The 22,826-nt window shown below is 42.8% G+C and overlaps 1 protein-coding gene across 6 annotated transcripts in view; it reads right to left on the bottom strand.

The window, feature by feature from the left end:
- Fat3 (FAT atypical cadherin 3) overlaps positions 1-22,826 on the bottom strand; it is a 599,580-nt gene that overhangs the window by 175,583 nt on the left and 401,171 nt on the right. For all 6 annotated transcript variants that reach the window (XM_006990546.4, XM_016008861.3, XM_042280463.2 and 3 more), the window contains exon 4: positions 6,031-6,092. In XM_006990546.4, coding sequence (XP_006990608.1) covers positions 6,031-6,092 — 62 coding nt within the window. The remainder of the gene's footprint in view (positions 1-6,030; positions 6,093-22,826) is intronic.

Consider the following 22,826-nt stretch of genomic DNA (forward strand, 5'->3'; position numbering starts at 1 on the left):
TACCAATTTTACTGCATAGACTCTCACCATATTCTCTCAGCTACTTCAAGTTATACACATATTCAGCATAATTTCTCATTTGCTGTCTCTATACTGGTTACTTGGTCCTGCCCTGTCATATTTTTTGATTTACAAATAAAATACTTTCTCTGTTTTGGGAGATTTTAATCAGAATATCCAGCTCCTAACAGAGCATCATTTCAAAAGCAAAAGAGAAGCAGAATCATGCTCTTTTTGTAAGCAAGATAAAGACACACACAATTAAGTCAGAACTTTGTGTGTGTGTGTGCGCGCGCGCGCGTGTGTGTGTGTGCGTGCGTGTGTGTGTGTGTGTGTGTGTGTGTGTGTGTGTGTGTGTGCGCGCACGTATAAGAATAATCAATTCAATATGAGACAGTCAACTGCTGGGGCAGCTACAGAAAAGAAAGGTAACTGACGGTGTTTTTTTGAAGACAGGGAGAAAGGAGGAGAAGGAAGAGGGAGGGGCTGGCAGTGTTTTGGAGGCTTTGTAAGTGCCTGGCTCTCTGTGCCTTGTGTATATAAATCAAGGTGTTGCTACTTCCATTTTACAGATAAAGAAAATCATAGCTGGAGAAAATTTAACTTGTCAATCCTTATGCAAAGGAAGGAGGCACAAGGCCCTTGGCTTCTATCTCTGAGCTCATACTTTTTCCCATGTGCTGAATGTGCCTCCAACACCCTCTTTTAGGGTGACCCCAGTCATGCCATACACATAGCAGTCAGAGTTCCCCAGGTGTAGAACACAGAGGCAAGAATGCCAGTCTGTAATGACCATACCTTCATTGTTCACACACATTCCCTAACATCCACACCCTGAGCACCTTTCAGCTGTCATTTCATCTACTCTTTACATCAACTGAGAGACAAAGACTGTTATTCCTCTTTATGGGGGAGGAAATGTGGTGAGATTTTATTTGTGCTCTAATAAATAAAGCTTGCCTAGAGATCAGAGGAAAAAGCCAGCCATTATAAGTAAACACAGAAGTCAGGCAAAGATAGCATACACCTTTAATCCTATCACTTGGGAGGCAGGGATCTGTCTGGATCTCTGAGAGTTCAAGGTCACACTGGGAACAGAGCCAGGCATGGTGGCACATGCCTTAAATGCCAACACTAGTTAACCATGGAGGTCTGGAGGTCTGTACAGACAGGCAGGAAGTGACAGAGCTGGGCTGGAAGAGGAAGTGATGTGGCTGGACAGAGAGAGCAAATCAGATGGCAGAACATCAAGGCATATAGGCGTGGGTAGACAGGAAGTAACTGGCTCTTTTGGAAGCTGTGGAGTTGGTGAGATGAGGCTAGCATGTGGCTGTTCCTATTCCTCTGATCTGTCTCAGGTTTTCACCCCTATATCTGGCTCCATGTTTTCTATTTAATAAGATAGTTTAGAAATTCATCTACAAGGAATATGAGGTCTAGAGAGGTCCAAGACTACATCCGAGTTCTGTAGTCTAACAGAGTCAGACACTCCTGAAATGAAGGCCTGGCTTCCCTAGTGGCCTTGATTCAATACCTGGAGAAATCGAGTTTTATACCTTTGGGGTGCTTCAGCATCTGATAGGCAAGACGCTGAAGTATACCTTGTAGTATAATCTACATTAGTGATTATACTACAAGAAAGAGCTAGTGCCTTTGCTACTTATTTTGTAGCTGATTTCTCTGAAAATGGAGTAATCTGGACCAAAGACAAAACTACCAAGCCATGATGCTTATTCACTAATTAATGTGTTTATTTCCAGCACTAACTGTGGGTGTAGTAACTGGCCTCCCACACCACAGCCACGGCTGCCTGTCAAGGATATATAAACGTTGAATGCATGAGTTACACATCTATTTTTGCATCTGTGAAGGTAAGAGAAGAGCAGCAGAATATCTTCACATAAATGACTTCCAAGGTAATTGAGAATTAACACTTAGAAATCATGGAGGATGCAGAAGCTGTGCATGCCACTCTGCATTCCTTGTTGTTCTTCTGCAATTTCAAGTTCTCTGGATTCTGGGAATAACCAGCTTCCTATGATATGATATAACATGATATATGATATGATATGATATGATAATGAGTCAGTCTCCTATGGAGACTAAATTAGTTGGAATTGTGGTTCAACTGCCTCAGCCTCCTGAATAATGGGGTCACAGGTGTGATTCAGAACAATATGACAGCCACAGGCTAATGTGACTTCTCTACAGAGTCACAAGTCCATGCATCCCACACACAATCAAAGTTATCTTTAACCAAGGTATACCTGAAGTGCCTTCTATCATGGAGACAGCCACCAACACCCAACCACCCATGTCCTCTGGGTTTCCTTTACAGCGTGTATGTGCCTTGTAGGCGTCTAAACAGGTTCTTTCAAGAAAAGTCAACTTCATTTCATTGGAAAGGAAAACTATGAAATAGACCAGAGGTAAATATGAACATTGGAGGATCAAAGTGTTTCCTGGTCAATTAAACTCCCCAAGAGGTTAATTCCCACACTCAGGATTCTCCAAATGAATCAGCAGCTACAAAAATTTATGTACAATGATGGAAAACTCCAGTCTGTACTACCAAGCATTATTTTTGCAGGACTATTAGTTATAATTACTAGTTATATTGGTTAATATATAGTTAATATAACTTAATATTAGTTATAATATTCCTTCGATAATCAATTAAAACAAATGGGTATATTCAAACTCTCCTGTGACATTACACAAAATAAACACAATGGCTATAAAATATACAATGTAAAGGTTGAGGGCAAGAGAATCAATAGAAGAGGAAGAAGAGAGAAGGGAGAGAGGGAGGGAGAGGGGGAAACAGACATGAAGAGAGCAGAGAGAAAGAAGAAAGAGAGGAGAGAAAGATCCAGCTGGCTTTGGAGTCTCAGTAGACTTTTGAGGACAGTGTGTCACGAAACTGGAAAGGCAATGAGATGTGCCCTGGGGCACACTGGTCTGATTCAGATGACCCAGAACTGTAGTGGGTAGCCATTCCAGCTTTGATCTGGAAGTTCCAACCCTCATTGAGGCTTCGGTAACTGTCACGCCTGCAAGGCGAGGCCAAGAGAGGACCCTGAAGACCCGAGATCCAGATACGCTGCCTCTCTTGGTTCCTGGACCCTGGATGCTAGAGGTAGACCAAGCAGTTCTCCAGAGAACACCACCAGACTGTGCCACGTCTTCCTCAGACCCTGCAACCCACCTATCCCTTCATTTGTAAGTTACACCACTAAATAAACCTCCCTTTTAACTATTTGGAGTGGCCTTATTAATTTCACCCTTAAATTACCAACTGTGGAAACTTTAGAAAGTTAACTTCATGCCTTTCCCTGGATCCCAGCTGGGGTCTGGAGTAGATAATTTTCTTCTTTATCAACATTGTCCTTACCCTCCCCAAGGTCACACTGTCCTTCCTGGGTCTCACTAAAATGTCCCACAGTCTTCCACTGTCTCTGCTGTCCTGTATTATGATCAATCCACATGAGTCTATTAAATGAGTAACAGAATTTATTAAGATATAAATTGAGAAAATACACTCACGAATACAGAACAGAGTAGACAGTAGAAGTTGTCTTCTGATCTGACCCAGAGCGAATCCACCTCACAGGCATGAGCAGGGAGAAGTACATGTGACCCTTTTTCAACTGCTTATAAGGGGTCATGTTCAATGGCAGGACGCACCACCTCCTTTGGACTACCTAGCCCAAGGTCATGGGCAGAACAAATATCACTACAGCCCTGCCCTGCTGGACTCTGTAATCAACTTGTCAATAGGCTATGGCTGTCTGCTGCAGTCATGGAGAAGTATGGGATCCTGACTGCATCAGCCTGCTGCTTTTCACTTTGACTTCCCACCGTCTCACCCTCTGCCCTGCTCCACATTGACACTCTCCTCTACTTTCGGTTTCTTGGGCAGAATCTCAGACTCAAGCCATCAATCGCCACCTCTTTAAATAGGGCTTCCTAACCAGCCCACGCCCCCCCCCCCTACTCTGGCATTCTCTTTGTACCTTTTCAGTGGCTTCTTCCTTTGACTATCATATGGCTTATCATTCCTGCCCTCAGTCTGTAAAGGGACTAGGTAGTATCTAGTCACAGGCAGAGACCAGGCTGTACTGCAGTTGCCCAGACTGCTGTTTCTTTTTTCCCCTCATAGGAATCAGATGGGGTTTACATCTGAGGGTTCTATCCTTAGGGCCCCATGTGATAATAGCCAAGGCCTCAATTATTGCATTTACTTTCCTCAACCCTTATTCAGTGCCAGTCGATGGACGCAGGATCTCATATAAATTGTAATCATGTAACAACTCTGTGACATTAGTTTCTATGCTACCTTCCATCCCTTGATTTTATATCACACTGAGCAGTTGGGTTCTAGACCCCAAGCTATACCAGTTCAAGCACCAGCTTGGTTCTCCATACTCAGCTATGTCTCTGAAGACTCTGTAAGCATCAGGGATGTGTGTGGGAAGCAAAGCCTACTGGCTCCAATCAACCTTATATCACTTCTCTCCAGCACAACATCATCCCTGCTCTGTACCATGCCCTCCCCAGGGTACCATGGACCATGAAATACTGTCTTTTTTTCCCTCCTTCTGGGAGGTAACAGGTTTAGCTGCCTCATCTGGAAAGTAGAGAAATGCACAAAACAATACTGGCATCACCAACCTGAACCAGTTGGAGTTTCAGCCTATTAATAGGATTTTGGGGAAAGAATTATTATAATTATTTTTGTAAGACTGTAGTCTTTATCTTTATGGGATAAAGGTGGTGTTTTAGACAGATTATCACAAGGTTATGCTGTAATAACAACACTCTATTATACATGGGACTTGGAGTTCTGAAAAATACTTTGCTATAGAACACAATGTTTGATACTAACAGTGTCCCTATAAGGTATAAGTATTATGCATTCTCTGCAATACTTCAGGGGATCAGGGAAAGGAAATAGAAGTCTAGGGTGATTAATTATATAGTGTGATAAAAAGCTTGAGGCTACACAAGGCAGAACACTTCAATGCCCAGGGTTCCTTGCACAGTTCCTTCGTGGTGAATAAGTAAATAGAGGAGGACTCCAAAGAGACTCCTGGATAAGGTTTGAGAGCTGTGTGTGTGCAGTACAAGTATATGTGTATTTGTGTAGGTGTGTAAGTTTGTAGGGGTATGCAAGTGTATGTGTAAGGTATGCAAGTGTCTCGAGGTACATGTAGGTAAGTAGGTATAAAGTTGTGTATAGGCATGTAGTTGTGTATGTGTGAGCAGGTGTGGTACATGTGAGCAAGTCCTAGGGATAAAAGGAGCATTTCAAATGTGTGCACATTATCAGCTCTGAATAATGCCCTCACATTTGAACATCATCCTCCATGCCATATCACACCGTCACACTTAAATCATGGTGCTATAAAACTCCTTCAAGCTTCCCAATAAAGAACCTGGAAATGTACAGAAAGAAGACCCACAGCACTCTCTTGTATCTGTTTTCTCATCTGTTGCCTTACACTGTCTTTTAATCTCTCTCTCTCCTCAGAAGTAATGCTCTTAGAGTTTCTACTGTGGCTGCTCCTGTCTTAATGAATTATGGCTGTGGATTTTACAGTTTCAGGAGCAGTCATCTTGGGCTGTGAATCAAGAAGCACCTCTCAGCCTCAGCCCTCTCCCCAGGAAGAGAAATGAGGTGATCAGCATCCTCTCGAATGACATCCTTCACTCGAACTGTAGTGATGTTGCCTTTATCCTGTAGACATCTGGAGCTGAGGCCCACAGGGGTCTGCTCCCAAATGTTCTTCTCTGATTATTGATAGAGTCTGAAGTCCAGGCAGAGACGTGCAGGCACCTGCCTGTCCTTAGCAGTACATGGAGAGGACTGCACTGGAAGCCTCTGAATTTGGAATCAATCAGGCCAGGAGGAGCACCTGCCTTGGAAACCCACTGCTTAGACGTGTTAAGGTTCTTGCTTGAGATGAAGGTTAGGAGAGTTTAGTGAAAGTCAATTTTAATGAGTGCTGCTTCTCTCTATGCGCTTACCTCCAGAAAATGTTCCGCCTGCTGCTCTCGATCCAATTTCCTTGAAGTCGTGGTAATCAGACCTGTGTAGAAATGAGAATATTTTACTTTTAAATATCTGGGGCAAGTAGCTCATTGAATATGGCAAAAAAAAGCCCAGTTAAAGGGAAAGCAAAAATGATGGAGAATGGCACCCCTCCACTTCCCAGGGATGCTCAGACTTATTCTTAAAGCAAAATCAAATGTGCTAAGAAACTGTGGGACATGATCACAGTTCTATTTAGCACAGAAGAGCCATTGCTGTCTGGGCAGAATGCAAAAACTCCTAAGAAACATTATTTTTCTAATCCGAGGCAGCCCAAAGATTCATTTACCCAGGACTGTAGTGCTCTAGGAGCTACATTAAAAGTTCTTAAGTTGTTAACAGGTAGTTGACACTGATTAGATTCCAGCTATGAGAGGTCACTTTTTTTCTTTTTTAATTTTATATGCTTACATAATTTGGAGTTACACTTTCCAAGAGGATGGTTTCTACAATAGCTACACTTGTACACATAATTATCTCAAATTCAGTAGTTCTCACAACAGACACCTCATGATAAGTTTATCATTCTGCTTTATGCATTTGGATATTTATACTAAGATATCCCATGGGGAAGGACCTATCTTTTCTTCCAATGTCTATAAAGAAAGGAAATGAGAAGGTGGACCTCTGAGGCCTCTTGGCTTATTGCACAAATTTGTCTTTTGCACATTTATTATTCTTATTTCGAAATGGCTATTAGGAATAAAATTTATTTTCCATTTCTTCATTATAATATCTCTGAAGAAAATACAAGTTGGGTTTTTTTTCATGGTGTATGCTGATTAACAAAGGAAGAGCAAAGAAAAACTACACATGGAGAAGGCTTCTGGGGTCTACAGGAAAGTTCTTGACCTCAGGCTGCTGAGCTGTAGATGGATGGGTGGGAGGGCATGGACTCTAGAGAAACAAAAGGCCATAGGAAACTAAATGATGCCTTGGTGACATGCAAAATAATATCTCAGTTAGAGTAGCACAGTCCTCTACCAGCTGGCACACCCCCTTCACCCTGTGCTTCGTTTGCACCAAGAACTCATTTGTGTGGCTCAGCCTAAAGTACTTATTTTGTGGTGAGAACACTTAAAATTCACATTCTTAGCAAATTTGAAATGTATAACACCCTCTTATCAACTAGTTGTACCCACAGACTTTCAGATTTGACTTGTGTTGGCCAAGCTGATATGCCACTTGTCAATAGTGCCCTCCTCTGTCATCATTACAATTCTTTGTTCTCAAGTCTGTGACTTTCCAGTGGACACATGGACATGTCATGATGGGAAGACTCTGCCAGTTGCTTCCAATGTTGTTACCCGTCTTGTTCCTTACCTAGAGTAAGGAAGGGGACCCCGCTACTGTCTTTGGATTTGCTTTGTGGAGCAGGACATCTGCAACACTGCCCCAGTAGTATTCAGAGGTAGAGTCAATGACTCCCTTCCCTCTTCACTATTACAATACTCCCTAGAAGTTTAAAAGCACAGATTTATCACTCCACTTCATCGCTGGTTTCCTGTATCACAATCTGGGGATGAGGACTCAGATGGTCCTCCGCATTTAAGAGCAAGGAGCTGTCCAATTGGACTCTTCTTTGCTGAATCTCACTAACACTTTCCATTGTCATCCATCTTTCTGCCTGCTCAGCCACATCCAGAAGGCAGAGACAAGCTTGGCTCCTGGCTTCATATTGACTGAGGATCTGTGTGGTCTGACTCACACTCTGCAGTTCCGGCCCATGCTGTCTGACAAGGTCATATGTCATGAAGGCTCTTTTCAAGTGAATAGTAGCTGTTTTCACAGAGTGAGAGAGCCTTTCGTCCAGCTTCCAGCCTCCTCAGAGGGAGTCCTATGTTAGAAGGCACAATGGGATTATGACATGCTTGCTATAAGAAGGCTATAAACACGTGGTGGTTGGAGGGAGAATTCTGCTTCCTACTGCACATCTGTGGTTCTCTCTCTCTCTCTCTCTCTCTCTTGCTCTCTCTCTCTTGCTCTCTCTCTCTCTCTCTCTCTCTCTCACACACACACACACACACACACATACACACACACACACACACACACACAGAGAGAGAGAGAGAGAGAGAGAGAGAGAGAGAGAGAGAGAGAGAGAGAGAGAGAGAGAGCAGGTACCACAGAACTCTGCTCCCCTGAGTCCTCTCATGTCACCAGTACTCCTGCAACCTGGGCTCAATCAGCATGATTGCCCAGGGTGACAACCAGCTTTTCTCCTGGTGATTGCTAGGGGAAATCTTCAGGAAATTTGTATATTTTTTACAATGCTCACATGGGTCTGAGAGAGCAGTCCAGTGTCTCCCATTTGTGTCCTTCATAAGTGAGTTCATCAGCTCACATAGAAGGGGGCTTGAAACTCGTTACTCAGCAGTGAGCTGGAGCTGGGAAGTCAAGCAGTTATTGCTCCTAGAGGGAAGCCATAGGAAGTCTTGCACACCCCAGTACTCTGGGCTTCTGGCCTCTGTGTACTCTCAAACATAAGTAAAACACAGGGCAGAAGGAGTTAAAAGAAGAAATCATTAGAAAAGCAGATGAGGTGGAATGGGGATAGTGAGAAAAACCGATAGGTATACGGTTTCTTTTGAGAGCAACAAGAGTCCTTTACATATTATTAAGGTAAGGCTTGTGTAATTTGTACTATACTCTGAAAAGTGTTGAATTGCATACTTTATATGCACAGATGTTATTTTATGTAAGTTATGTATCAACAAAGTGATCAAAAATCTGTGAGAAATCACAAACTTTGCCTTTCAGGTTTTAACAAATCTTCATATTTGCAAAGTGACATACTTAGTGAATGAATGAACTTAGCAATCAGGCTTAAACTTGGGTTTCAATGCATGACAAAATTATCAGGTATGTCTAGGGAATCTGGAACTAAGAAATAGTGAACTTTTTGGGCAGGTTTTCTTAGGACTGACCAGATAACGACTTGATTTTTCAGTGCAAATAACCATGAATTTCTTCTCTAGTTGCTCAAGGTAGACATTTTATCACAGCAATGAAGAAATAACTCATACTGACAATTGCTGCTGTGAAGTAAGATGGTTACTGTGATAATCTGACTATGAGGTTCATAGAAATTTGAACAAGTTTGTAGGAAAAATATGGGAGAGTTTGGACTTATGGGCTAGAGATGCCCAAGATTGTTGTAAGCAGAGTTTAATAGACCATTCTGGTGGGAGTATCAGAAATCTGAAAACAGATAGGCACGCAATAAAGATTGTGCCCATTTAGCCTTAGAAGGGACGCTGGAGGTTTGTTCATATGACAGTCTGACAAAGAATTTGAAAATGTACTGCTCATGTCATGCAAGTTTAAGCAAGAACAAACGAAAAAATAATGCACTTATATTTTTTTTGTAGAAGAAATTTCAAGACAATATAACATGCCAGCTGTGTCATGGTTATTAACTACTGTTCAATGGAAAGATTTAAGAAATATACGGTTGGTTAGGAAAAGAGCATGAGTGAATTTAAAGAAGCAGGCAAGGCAGGTGTGGAGAAAGTTACTGTTGTTAAGATTCATGTCATTAAAGAGAAAAGTCTGTTCTCTCAATGGATGAGATCTATATGAACAACCTGGACGTGAGTGGGGGTAATGAAGGGCAAGGTTCGAGGGAAAGAGAGCTTAGAGGAGTGGAAGATCCCAGCTGGATTAAGAACAGAGAGGGAGAACAAGGAATAAGAGACCATGATAAATGAAGACCACATGAGAATAGGAAGAAGCAAAGTGCTAGAGAGGTCCACAGTAATCCACAAGGATACCTCCACAATAGACTACTGGCAATGGTCAAGAGAAAGCCTAAACTGACCTACTCTGGTGATCAGATGGCCAAACACCCTAATTGTCATGCTAGAAACCTCATCCAATCACTGAGGGAACCGGATGCAGAGATCCACGGCCAGGCCTCAGGTAGAGCTCCAGGAGTCCAATTGGCTAGAAAGAGGAAGGTTTTTATGAGTGAGAATTGTTGAGACCAAGGTTGGAAAAGCACAGGGACAAATAGCCAAATGAATGGAAACACATGAACTATGAACCAATAGCTGAGGAGCCCCCAACTGGATCAGGCCCTCTGGATAAGTAAGACAGTTGATTAGCTTGATCTGTTTGGGAGGCATCCAGGCAGTGGGACTGGGACCTGTCTTCAGTGCATGAGTTGGCTGTTTAGAACCTGGGGCTTATGCAGGGACACTTGGCTCAGCTTGGGAGGAGGGGACTGGACCTGCCTGGACTGAATCTACCAACTTGAATTCAATCCTCAGGGGAGTCTTTGCCATGGAGGAGATGGGAATGGGGGGCTGGGCTAGGGGGAAGGCAGAGGGGGGGTGGAAGTGGGAGAACAAGGGAATCTGTGGCTGATATGTAAAATTAAATTAAATTATAAAAGAAAATTTAAAAAAACAATAAATAAATGAAAAAAAAATAAAAAGTCAGTTCTCTCACTGAGACAATAGGAAAAGTTCCCTGAAGACAAGATCCTAATCCACACAGGCTCCAAGTTGTGAAAATGGCAATTTGATAGAAAGGAGAGAGAATTTGAATTGGGAATGCAGTTGGCAGGGGGTGATGGTGAGTTTCTGCTTGAGAACAATCAACTAGGGAAGGGCATTCCAAGATCCAGTTACCTAGGTACACAGAGGCCAGTGCAGCTCTGACAGAATTTTTTTCTTCCTCAGCGTTTAGTCCTTAAAGACAATTTAAAATGTCACTTATAGTGTTTTCATATGAATATAAGGCTATTTGTTGAACTTGGAAAGAAATAAAATGGTCACCAGGTGGTGGTGGCAGCGCACGTCTTTAATTCCAGTACTTGGGAGGCAGAGGCAGGCAGATCTCTGTGAGGTTAAGGCCAGCCTGGTCTACAGGATGAGATCCAGGACAGGCTCCAAAGCTACACAGAGAAACCCTGTCTCAAAACAAAAACAAAAACAAAAATAAAAACAAAAACGAAACAAAACAAAAAAACAAAAAGAAGAGAAATAAAATGGTCACATACCAAACATAAACTTCAGACTTAGAGGTAAAATTAAACCAAGTGTCAGGACTGCTTAAATATAGTTTTTAAAGTTGGGCTGGAAAGATGGCTCAGAGGTTAAGAGCACTTGTTGCTCTTGTACGGGACCCAGATTTGGTTCTCAGCATCCACATGGAAGGCCACAACATCTGTAACTCCAGTTCCAGGAGATCTGATGCTTTCTTCTCATATCCATAGGCACTAGGCATGCATGTGTTACACAGACCTATATGTGGTATTCATATGTATAAAAGCATCTTTAAAATATAAACAAATAGAAAAAAAAGGAACATGTAATCTCAGATTTGAATATATACATATACATATATATGATTCCTTATAAAGAAAAGAATAATCAGAAAGGATGGGAGCTAAGATATTGGTTATGAGGGGGTTAAAAGGATTATGGAAACTGGACCTATTTGATGTGCTTCTTAAATAAGGGCTGCTTCTTCAGGCGTGAAGATCTGGAGTTGCTCCACTGAGCACACAAGCGCTGCTATTAAATTTTCTTAAGAAAATTTGACAAGGGACACCAACAGAGCTTAAGCCTGCAACACATGCATTTCTTGATAAATAGGAATTTACAAGATGCTAATAGGAGCCTTAGAACTCTGCTAGTGAGAGTGTGTTTTCAACAGAAGCATGGAGACACCGTGACGTAAGCAGGGTTCACAGCGGCTGCCTCTGTAACAGATACACTTCATTTTCTGGCTGGGCGAGCCAGGGGATGGCATTTTACAAGTCTGCCTTAGCAGTGGAGAAGTCTCAGCGCTCCTCTGCCAGACAGAGACACTTTCCCATTCGGATTGAGCATTCTGAGACTGCCACATACAAAAGCCAGCTTTTGAAAGAAAAGTTAGGTGTACACACATGTCTACTACCTTCCTCTCATGCCTAACTGACAGAGAGGGGTGCCCATAACCTGGAAGGAGCATTCTGAGGCTCAGCAAGCTCTTTCTCATCCCAGTACCATTTGCTACAGAGTAGATGGGTGAAGGGCATCTGGGTCAAAGTGACTTACTCTCAGAGTAAAGTGTAAGGTAGCGCCAGCAAGCAAAGGGTAATGGTGATCTGAAGGTGAAGGACTTTTCCAAACTCCTCCTCTGTAGTATTCTGTCTGTAGATGCTGTTTCTGCCTCACAACCATCCATGCACACACCTGTGCACATGCACACACACATAGAATTAAGACTGCTTTTGCCAGGGTGCCTGGATACTTCCCCGGCCCATCTGTTCTTACAGTTCTTCTCCTGATCGGCATCCTCCTCATCACACAGAACCCTTGGGCTCTGCTCTGCAAATCTGCCTAGGTTGGGGAAGCATTTATGCACCTGAAAATGTCTCTGGGCTGTTTTGCTGTACTTTGAATGCTTATTGGATTTCTTCAGAGAAATTAAACTGCAGATGGCAAGTCAGTATTAAGGATGTCATAGAAAATGATGCCATCCTTAGGTGCCATTAACACATCACTGGTGTGCGGACTCAGATGTGCAGTATGGCACACATCTCTTTTATCTTTCTGCCAAGATATTTTTGCATAATTCCAAATACTGTGTGATGAAAATAAAGAAGCAGAAATGGCTGGAAATCTAAATTCAGCTAAATATGAGGGCTCTAGGGATTATTTGGTATGGGAGGTATTGGGAAGTTGCTCCAGCTGGGTGTGTACCAAGCAGCAGCAGGCTCTGACCTCTGTGTGTCTAGCTGCCCACCTCAGCTCGAGCCCAGGCAGCTGCATGCCTTTTGGCAAGTTACTTAGCTTTCTTAATTTTTGTAAAATGAAACTTATTAAATTAAGCAATCCGTTAAAAATTCTTGGCTTGGTTCCTCCCACATACTAAATGCCTGGATGATATTATTATTCTTATCAACCAGAAGAATAGCCACGGGGCTATCCTGTGCATCCCACAGTCTAACCTTGTTTTTCTCATCTTGAGATTCCCTCCTACTGTTTCAAATGTTAGTGTAACAAAAATCATGTCTACTTCTCAGCCTGTTCTCTGGCAGATAAGGAAGCTGTTGCTTATAGTTTAAGCAACTTACTCCAAGACTTACTGGTAAGAACTTTCAGTGTATGTCTGTTGCATCTCATTGAGAGGAGAATGTACATCCTCAATGGTTAGTGTGGCATGGATTAACACTGAGTGTTCCCTAGGGGATGGTAGGCAATGAATCAGTAGGGGCTCTTCTCTAGACAATTTCTGGGTTTTAAAGTCAGCTGTGTGCTGGAAGCACTCGGGGAGTTCTTATATATATTGAAATCAGGCCCCATATCTAAAGGCTGTCTATATTGTGTTACAGGTTGAATCCTAGGCCTTGGGTATTTTTGAAATATCCTGGCTGGTTCCACTGTTCTGAGGTTCAGCCAAGGTTGAAAGCCACTGTGGATATAGTTGCTATGTTCTCGGTGATAGGGTTATAGTAATCAAGCTGTGGCTTATCTGGATGATTTGGTTTCCCTGCCATGAACCATACTGCCCATAATTAGCAGTTCAAGAAATGTAGTCCACTGAATTCTCTATCTGAATTCTCTAGACCTCTGTTCCAAGTCCCTCTAGCAAAGGACCACACTCGGAGGATGTCCTGCGCCCCAGCTGTGATCTGAACTATGCTTCCACCTGTCTCACTATGACTCATCTTGGCTCCAGTGTTTCTTCATTGTTGTAGAGTTCACCCTCCCTTGCCCGTGGATCCCCCCTAGCAGAGGTTCAGACATCACCTCCTGGTGATGGCTCCTCTTTCCACATACATGTCTCCCCCAGGCACAATGGGGAGAACCCAGGAGATACAATTCTAAGGCCACATTGTGGATCATAGGACTGAAAGCCCAGTGAGGAAGATGGATACACATTGGAAACACTTCAACAGAATGTGTGATTGAACACTTACTCTAGGCAAATCAGGATGCCCTGGAGAAGGATCCCAGATGGAATGTGCTGTTGGAGAGGTAAAGGGGAGTAAGGTACATTTAGACCTAGACATTAGTGCTCAGTAAAATTACCAGATTACCGGAGACCCTGGCAAGGTTGACATGCCAAATCAGTATGAGGCTAGGGACAGAGCCTTGAAGAAAGAGGTGGAGCAGGGTTTAAACACTGGCTCAGCAGCTTCTTTGCTATATGTAAAGGAGGGTTCTGGGTACTCTTGCCACCTTGACTTTGAGAGAGTACATAGACTTAGTTAGGAGGCACACAGATGAAGGATTCAGCTCTAAGGAGCTGCAGGAAAGCTTTAATAGTGGCTGGTAAGAGGGCTCAGAAGGTAAGGTTCCTTACCACCCATCCTGCTGACCTGAGTTTGACACCAGAACAGACACCAGAACCCAGGTGTCAGACAGAAAACCAACTCTACAAAGTTGTTCTCTGATCTCCACTTGGGTACCATGGCACATGCCAACCTGCACACACACACACACACACACACACACACACACACACACACACACACACACACAGAGAGAGAGAGAGAGAGAGAGAGAGAGAGAGAGAGAGAGAGAGAGAGAGAGAGAGAGAGAGGATATTTTAATATTGAAAGAAGTAAAGCAGGTATGCTTGTATGCAAAGCAGTGCTTCTGCTTTCCTACAAATGCTATGACTTCACTCTTCTTTATCAATGAAAACACTAATCCATTGTGCACATAAACCACTTTCTTCTTAGCCATTCCTCTGCTGTTAGACACCTCAGTAGGCTGTGTAACTTAGCCACTGTGAGCAGTACTGCAAAAAGCATTGGTCTGCAAGTGTTGCTCTGATGTGTTGACTTACAGCAACTGAGACGATCACACAAAGAGAATCAATCCAGGGTCAGGAAGACATAACATATGCTTTCTCTTGCTTTTGCTTCCTGGATTTTGTACAGAGACATAAAATCATCGTGTATGGCATATGACAGGAAAGTAGCTATAAAATTGTCTGGAGGAAACAGAAGAGACTGATGGGAGGTAACATGGTGGGGAGATATGCTCAACATACAATTTTAAGTATAAAAACTTAAAAATAATTTTTTAAACTTCAAAAACAATACACATCTTCCTTGTGTTAAAACCTTAAGAGCACAGGGTGCTATTTCTCACTGCACGCAGAAGGAAGGAGTCCTTATTATTTCAGCTTGGTTGCTCTGACAATGCCTGTGAATTCAGTAACCAGACAACCGAGAGATGAAGTTTCCTCCTGTTTGTTCGAAAGATCATGGAATATTCTTTAATTCGCTCCAGAGGTGTGAAAACAGGCACTGCACTCCCCTAAGAAATTATTTCACTGCAAATAATTTCTTCCCACATCTGTTTCCATGTGACAGCTAAAATCAAGAGGATGGATAAAGTGCAAATTACTCAGAGAATGTGTAAAGTCTTGAAAATGTATGTGTGCTTTGAAAACACAATTCATAAAGAGCATTTTTATTCTATAAATTATACAAGACCTCTTAGTAGCAATGTTGTGAAATCAAATTAAGAAACACTACTTTTTATGGAAGGCTTTGTACATTATCAGAAACCTGATAGTAATAACAGAGAGAGAAAGAGAAAGGAAAAGAGAAAAGGCACACATTTTGCAGTTGATTTTCACATAATCCAAGTCTTTGCTTTAAATTCACATATGCAATGTACATGCTCATTCTTATTGTACCACCTGTCTGAGAATCTGTGATAGCTCCATGGCTGGTTGGGGTTTACCTTTCTGCCATCTTGGTAAATTAACGGGACAGAAAGGTCTCAGGAGAATGTTTAATGGCTTCAAGACAAACAATTTGTGAGGCAGTTTAATTTTAACAACCGCCATTTTGATGTTCTAATTGCAAATAGCCTATGTAACTGTTTATTAGCATTTGTCCAACAGGGCTTCTGCTCCACCACACTGTGTTAAACACAGTAACCATGTGTGAAAACCTGTAAAGTCACACTTCCTGAAATACTCTGGAATCTGCATTTTCTTCCTCTATAATTTTTTAAAAACTGTACTACCTTATTTATTATGGTTGTGTGGGGGTGCATGTCTCCCATTGAGCTGTGTGGAAGCTGAGTGGCCCTGCAGGGCTTAGTTTTTCCTTCCTCTGTGGCCCTAGGGATTGGACTCAGACTTGGTGGAAGCCTCGTTCCTCCTCAGCCATTACCCTGGCCTGGACGTCCCTCTTCCCACTCTCTTCCCACTGCTCTAATAGCCTCCTCATTGAGATTCTGAAGCAATGGCACCTCACTGTTTGTCTGTTCTTTGGGAGGAAGCACCATTTGTTGTAAGAATGATGAACCCTGTGCACCATTATTTATCGACACCGAGGACATGAGCCTCTTTTAAAATGTTGTGAGCTCCAGTTTTTCCCTCTAAAGTAACAATGGCTTTATGGGTAGCAAATAACCTCTTCCCCACTGGGGGTAACACTTGAAATTTTCTTCTTACATAAAACAAAGTGGAAATAAAGGAAGGTTTAACATCATTTATAGCACCTCGGAAAAGAGGCCACGTCAATCCAGACATGGCCTCTTTTGTAGAACACGCTATAAGCCACCCCATTAAGAACTCTCTATGTTGTTTCTGCAGTAGCCTGTGACCTTCCCCAAGTTAGCCATGATTTTAATCACATGGTGTTCATTTTTGGGAAGTGAAGCCACTGTTAGTGTCCTTCAGACTTAGCACAGACTCTGTAAAAGGGCACCAAGATATCTTAACAAACCTAAGGACTAAATTACAAGAAGCATGTGCATTAAATAATCAGACGAAGTACAATGCATCTAGTTAAATATTTTGGTTGCTAGGTATATGTATGTGAGTTTATGTGTGTGCTTGTGTGGAGTTTAGACATCAAACCTGAGCAGTATTCCTCAGGCACTGTCCACCATGGTTGTTTTTAAATGTGTGTGCACATACATGTGTGTGTGCCATTGAGTAGGTGTGGAAATCAAAACAACCCATAGGATCAGTTCTTTTTCTACAGTAGGTTCTGGTGATGGAACACAGGCCATCACACTTGGAGGCAGATGCTTTGACCCGCTGAGCCTTCTGATCAGCTCCACCTTGTTTTTTGAAACATGTCTCACTGGCCTGAAACTCTCCCGCTAGGCTGGCCATGGAGCCCAGAGACCTGCTAGTCCCTGTCTACCCCAGACTAGAATTGTGGGTGCTTGTTACAATGACAGGCTTTATTAAGGTGGATTCTGGGAAGTGAACTCAGATCCTTCCATTACTGGGGCAAGTGCTTATTGACTGAGCCATCTCTGTACCCCATAGAAAACATTTTGCATATGTGTGTATATGAGTCAGTTACACACGCTCTCTGCTATTCAGAGCAGGTAATGGTCTATATAGTGAGAACATTCACTCAGCATTGAAACCTGGCTTTTCAAATCATGCCCTTTGTGGAGCTTCCAAACAAACCCTGTGCTGTGATAATTACTGTTTGGGGCTTTCAATGTGAAACCTTACAGGTTCACAAAGAGCCTTGTTGATTCTGTCCTACAGCCGAGTCAGCAGTCCAGGAGGTTAGTGGGGGGACGGCGGGGGAATGGCAGATCGCCAATGTTCCTGACTTTCTAAAATGTATTTTATTTCTATTTTGCTTTTACTTTTTGTTTAACTAAATTATGTTATTTGTCCAAGAACGTGTCACATATGAACAGGGGTTATTAGCCTGCCAATCGTAGAATTCAGCTGATATTTCACTTCCCAAAATATAAGAAACCATCAGCCTCAGGTTAGTCCTTCCAAAAATGTCTATAAGAGTTAGTAGGACTGTGCTATGGGTTGCTGTCTTATTTAATGGATGAGTTAAATGGCATTTGAGATTTATTAATCAAGTCAGCGAATGGCTGCAAGAGTTGGAAAATCTGGAGAGGAGATGGAGAGAAGCAGACACTGGCTTTGTGGCTGGGAGGGCACAGGGAGAGGGACTTTCTAAGTCACACTCTGGGAAATACAGTATCTTCGGAACAAATGGCTGTGCACAGAGCCTGAGAGGGAATTTTCAACCCCTTACCACCCTAGAGCTGGCACAGTGCTACTGTGTCTGTAATTAGCAAATAATTTGCTGTATAGCCTGGAATTAGCTCCTGGTTTTGTATTCTTCCAATAAGATTATTTAATGTTGCTGCATTTTTAATTCTTTTGAGTTACCTCAATGTCCTAGGACTAGAAAGACCTGGGCTCAAGGCTAGATCAATTAAGGCTGGAACTGTATCAGTGAGTTTTGTTTATTACCGTGGAAAAGAAAACTGTTGGCAGACTTTTCATTAGCAAACCAAAACAGAGGGAAGAGTGTTGACAGTCTTGGCTTCTCTGGGTGCTTGGCTTTTGTTTTCTTTTTGGTGGACAGACAGACATTGTGAGTCTCTAATAGGACATTCACCATGGTTCTTCCCTTTCTGTTTCTGTGATAAAAAATATCCTGACAAAAAGCAACATGAAGAAGAAAAGGCTTTGGGGTTACTGTTCTAGGTTACAGCCTATAATTGCAGAGAAGCCACAGAGGCAGGGGTTTGAGAGAAACTCAGAGAATTGAGCAGAGAGAAATAGAGGAACCCATGCTGCCTGACTGATTCTCTGAGCTTATCTGGTTTTCTATTGTCTTGTGCAGTTCAGGAGTCTCTGCCCAAGGAATGGTGCTGTCTACAAGGAGCTGGGTCCTCCTCCATCAGTTAACAATCAAGAGATTCCTCACAGAGATGCTCACAGGTCAGCCTGATCTAGACAATGGGACTCTCTTCCAAGGTCATTCTAGACTGTGTAAAGTTGACAACTAAAGCCAACCATCACAGTTACAATGCTAACCCTATTTCTGCATCTGTGTACTTGCCCTTGAGTACTGAGAGTAACACAGAGTGCATAGTGAATGCAGGCAGTTATATAAAGAGGACAAAGAAGGGTTTGTCAGATGCCATTAGCCAAGGAGGTGAGGCAGCTTTAGCTACACTCTAATGGAGAAGAAAAGGGACAGAGGTGAAGGATCTGCAAAACTGTCCCCATATTGCTCCAGGAGATCTAAGGATAAACCTTGAAATTGTTTCTTACGTGCTATTGAGAATGAACTGAAAATAAATAGACTAAGACTGCCGACATTAAAACCAAACAACTGGTCCCAACCAAACCATAGGTGGGGCGGTGGGAGAAAGCCAGTCCATTACCATGAAGGAAGTCCCTCCCTCCCCTCTGCCTCCCTCCCCATCCTCTGTCCTCATGACCTCAGATGGAAAGCATCTGTAGAGAGGAGTCATCCTGATGTGCTCAAAGATTGTTGAGTTCAGCAGTGAGAGATCCAGTATCAAATACGGTATAAAGTCTTGTGCAAGCAGAGCTGCTCGGCTGAGCTTAGCTGCAGACCACATCTGGAAGCTGAGCCTATGCTCAATGCTCGATGCTGGTGACAGTGTTTGAAGCTGTACCTGGACATCCACTTTGGTCTGCAATTGAGGAATCCCAGGTACAATACTCAGCTCACATAGGTAAGGATCCTGCTCAGAGACCTTCAGAATTGCTTTAGAATTTCCTTTTGTCTTTACTCATGTATTTTCACATTTTCAAAACCTCTCCAAAGCTGCTTCTTAGGGCAGCTGGCATCAAATGACATCTTCTGAACATTCCCTACATGCATATTCAATTTCATTTATCTCAAAATAATTCTGAATGACTATTAACAGACTACTAAGACTATGGCAGTCAGCAGGTGAGAGGTTTGAGTGCTAACAGGATCAACTCACTTCCCAGAGGCCTGAAGTTAGGTCGATTGACAAGATTTTGAAATTCCACCATGTTGACTGACTGTGGCAGCTTTATTGGTAGTCATGAGGACACAAGACTTTCTTCCTTTTAATTCTGTCCTCTATTATTTCTAGAAAATTACTTCATCAACAAACCCAAACATCTGAAACTGTACATCTGGTTTTCCATCTGAGCACCCATTCCTGCTCTTTCTTTCACTAACTTCTGAGTGTGTCCAGATAATAAGACTCTGCCCTTGAGTTTTGGCTCCTGGTAGGCTGGGGCATCTCTCACTCCCTCTGCCCTGGTACTGCTTCAGGAAGCAACAGCTACAGATGTGGGAGGACTTTCATTTTGCGACACTGGGCTGTTTTAGGACCCCTTCACTGGGACCTGAAGGGATTCAGGTGCTTCTGAAGGGTTCTGCTGAGACTTCATCTTCTGGATTCCAGGATTTCCTTCAGAGGGACTTCTCTCCCTTGAGCTGTGTCTTTCTCCAGCTCCACTCCTGATAGATACTTTCTTTTGAATGCAGTCTTTATACTCAAAATAAATCCCAAAGAATTGAGTGCATTATTATTTATCACCAGAGTCTACACACTTCTTGTGCTATCACCACATAAATCCTATTCCCGTTCATCTTAATTCCTTAAGTCGTTGCCTTTGGCCTTCCCTTCCAATGTCTCTCGCCTTCTCTGGTCTACACAGCTGTCTCAATAGCTAGGCTCTTCTTTAAAAAAATTAGTTCAAATGTTACTCTCCTCTCTTGTCCCTCCCCTGAAGTGTCCCAGGCTCATTTTCTTTCTTCTGACCCGTGGAACTAAAAGTACCCTGTTGGTGTACATGCCACTGACTATCACCATTCTCCTGGCCTCCTTGGGAGCACGCACTGTGAAAAGTCTGCACTGTGCACCTAACCTGTAAGGCCTGAATTCAATACCTAGTACTGACACATTTACAGCCTTGGTACCAATAAGGACTGTGGCGTATGCTCAGGCCTTCATAAATGACTCTTGTGTAAAAGAATGAACATCTCTGTGAAAAACCACAAGCGCTGCTGGAATCTTCCTGTCATTATATTTCAATAATTGCCATAAATTTGTTTACTTAATTTGTTGGTTTTGAGTCTACGACTGAGTCTTCTGGATCCTAACAGGGAGAAAACCTAAAAGATAGAATAGTGGAGTGGAGAATGTCCAGTTCAGCTCCAAGCCTCTTGAGAAAGGACCCAGGTCAGAGATGTTTGGTTCTCAGATGCTCCTAACTCAGCTGCCTCTTCATCCTAGCTTTCCTTTGCATGGTGCTAACACCCAGGTATACATAAAACACAAGTTTAGAGGTTGGAGGAGAAGTTTTATTTCATAAAGAAAGCATTGATTTCTGTTTGATTCACCGATTCCACTCCTGCACATGTGCCCAAAGGACTCTGTAAGCATCACAGATGTGCCTGCACAGGCCTATCACTGCACTACTCACAGGAGCCAAGATGTGGATAAGCCCGGATGTCCATCAGTAGATAAATGGATAACGAAATTGCGGTATATATACATAATGGAGTTACAGTCTGTTACACAGAATGAAATGATCCTGTTTGCTGGAAAACAGAATTGGAGAAGATGGAATTGGAGAAGCAAAATAAGCCAGACTCAGAGAGTGAAATGTCACCCATTGTCTCTCATGTGCCAAATCACCCCCACTAACTCCCACACGAATGTACACACACATGTGTAAGAGAGACATGACAGTAGAAGAGAGACCATGAGAAAGAAAGCTTTAAAGTGGAGCAAGAGAACGTAATGGAATAGTCATTGCTCTCAGGCTTCAACACAAAGATGCTAATTAAAAAGCATGTGCGTCAATAACTTCTCCATCACTCTGCAATAGGAGAGTCCCACTTCAACTAAGACCCACTTCTCACCGTACCTATTTAAAAACGCAGCTTACTTTTCATCTAATTTTTGTTGATGCCCTTGACAAAGATGTATCAAAACTTGTGGTGGTTGAAATAAGAATGGCCTCTATAGGCTCTAATGTTTGATTACTTGGTCCCCAGATGGTGGAACTGTGTGGGAAAGATTAGGAGGTGTGGCCTTGTTGGAGGGGATGTGTTACTGGGGTCAGTCTTTGAGGTTTCAAAAGGCCATTCTATTCCTAGTTCTCTCCCCCTATCTTCATCTCTCTCCCTTCCTCCCCCTTCCCTGTCCCCATCCTTCCCTCTCTCCTCTTCCTCCTCCCCTGCCCCATTCTTCCCCCTGTGCCCCTCCCCTCCCTCCCCTCCCCTCTCTCTCCTCCCCTCTTCCCTTATCTCACCCCTCCCCTCCTTCCCTCTCTCCCCTCCCCTGTCTCTGCTTTGTGCCTGAGAACAGACACTTTCTTAGCTGCTGCCACAGTGCCATGTATGTCTGCCTGCTGTGATGCTGCCTGTCAGGATGCTCACTGATTCCAACCCTCTGGAACTGTGAGTCCCCAATTAAATGCTTTCTTTTGTAAGTTGCCTTGGTTGTGGTATTTTTGTCATGGCAAAAGAAAAATAACTAAGACAACATCCTAAAACTTCGAGGTGAGATGTTTGAGATCCTAATATCTCCTGGAAGTTTTCCTGTTTCATGTCTCTGAGTATCTAAGACTTCTGGACAGTCACACAGACCTCAGATGCATTTGAGCAGCAGAATAAGACAGATATTTGTTTTCCACATGGCACTGGATTCTCTTTCCTCAACAGTCAGGTGAGAGATAACAAGAATCTAACATGATCAGTACTAAATTATGATAAAGCATTTAAATCACCTTGCATTTCAGGGGAGGTGCACCTGTGAATACTTGCCTGCAGGGGGCCTCAGCTAGATTAAAACATAATCCAGATCTCTTTTGGAGTAATCTTTATCTTGGGTAGATGTATTCAATCACAGCAAAGGTAACTCTAGTCCTCTTAAACCACCATAGCATTTGCTGGGTGCTGGTTTGTAAGCATTCACTGTTCTGGGTTGGTACCCTGCCATCTCCACCCTGGCAGTTACCCATT

Source organism: Peromyscus maniculatus, chromosome 7, assembly GCF_049852395.1.
Source record: "Peromyscus maniculatus bairdii isolate BWxNUB_F1_BW_parent chromosome 7, HU_Pman_BW_mat_3.1, whole genome shotgun sequence".
NCBI classification, from domain to species: Eukaryota; Metazoa; Chordata; class Mammalia; order Rodentia; family Cricetidae; genus Peromyscus; species Peromyscus maniculatus.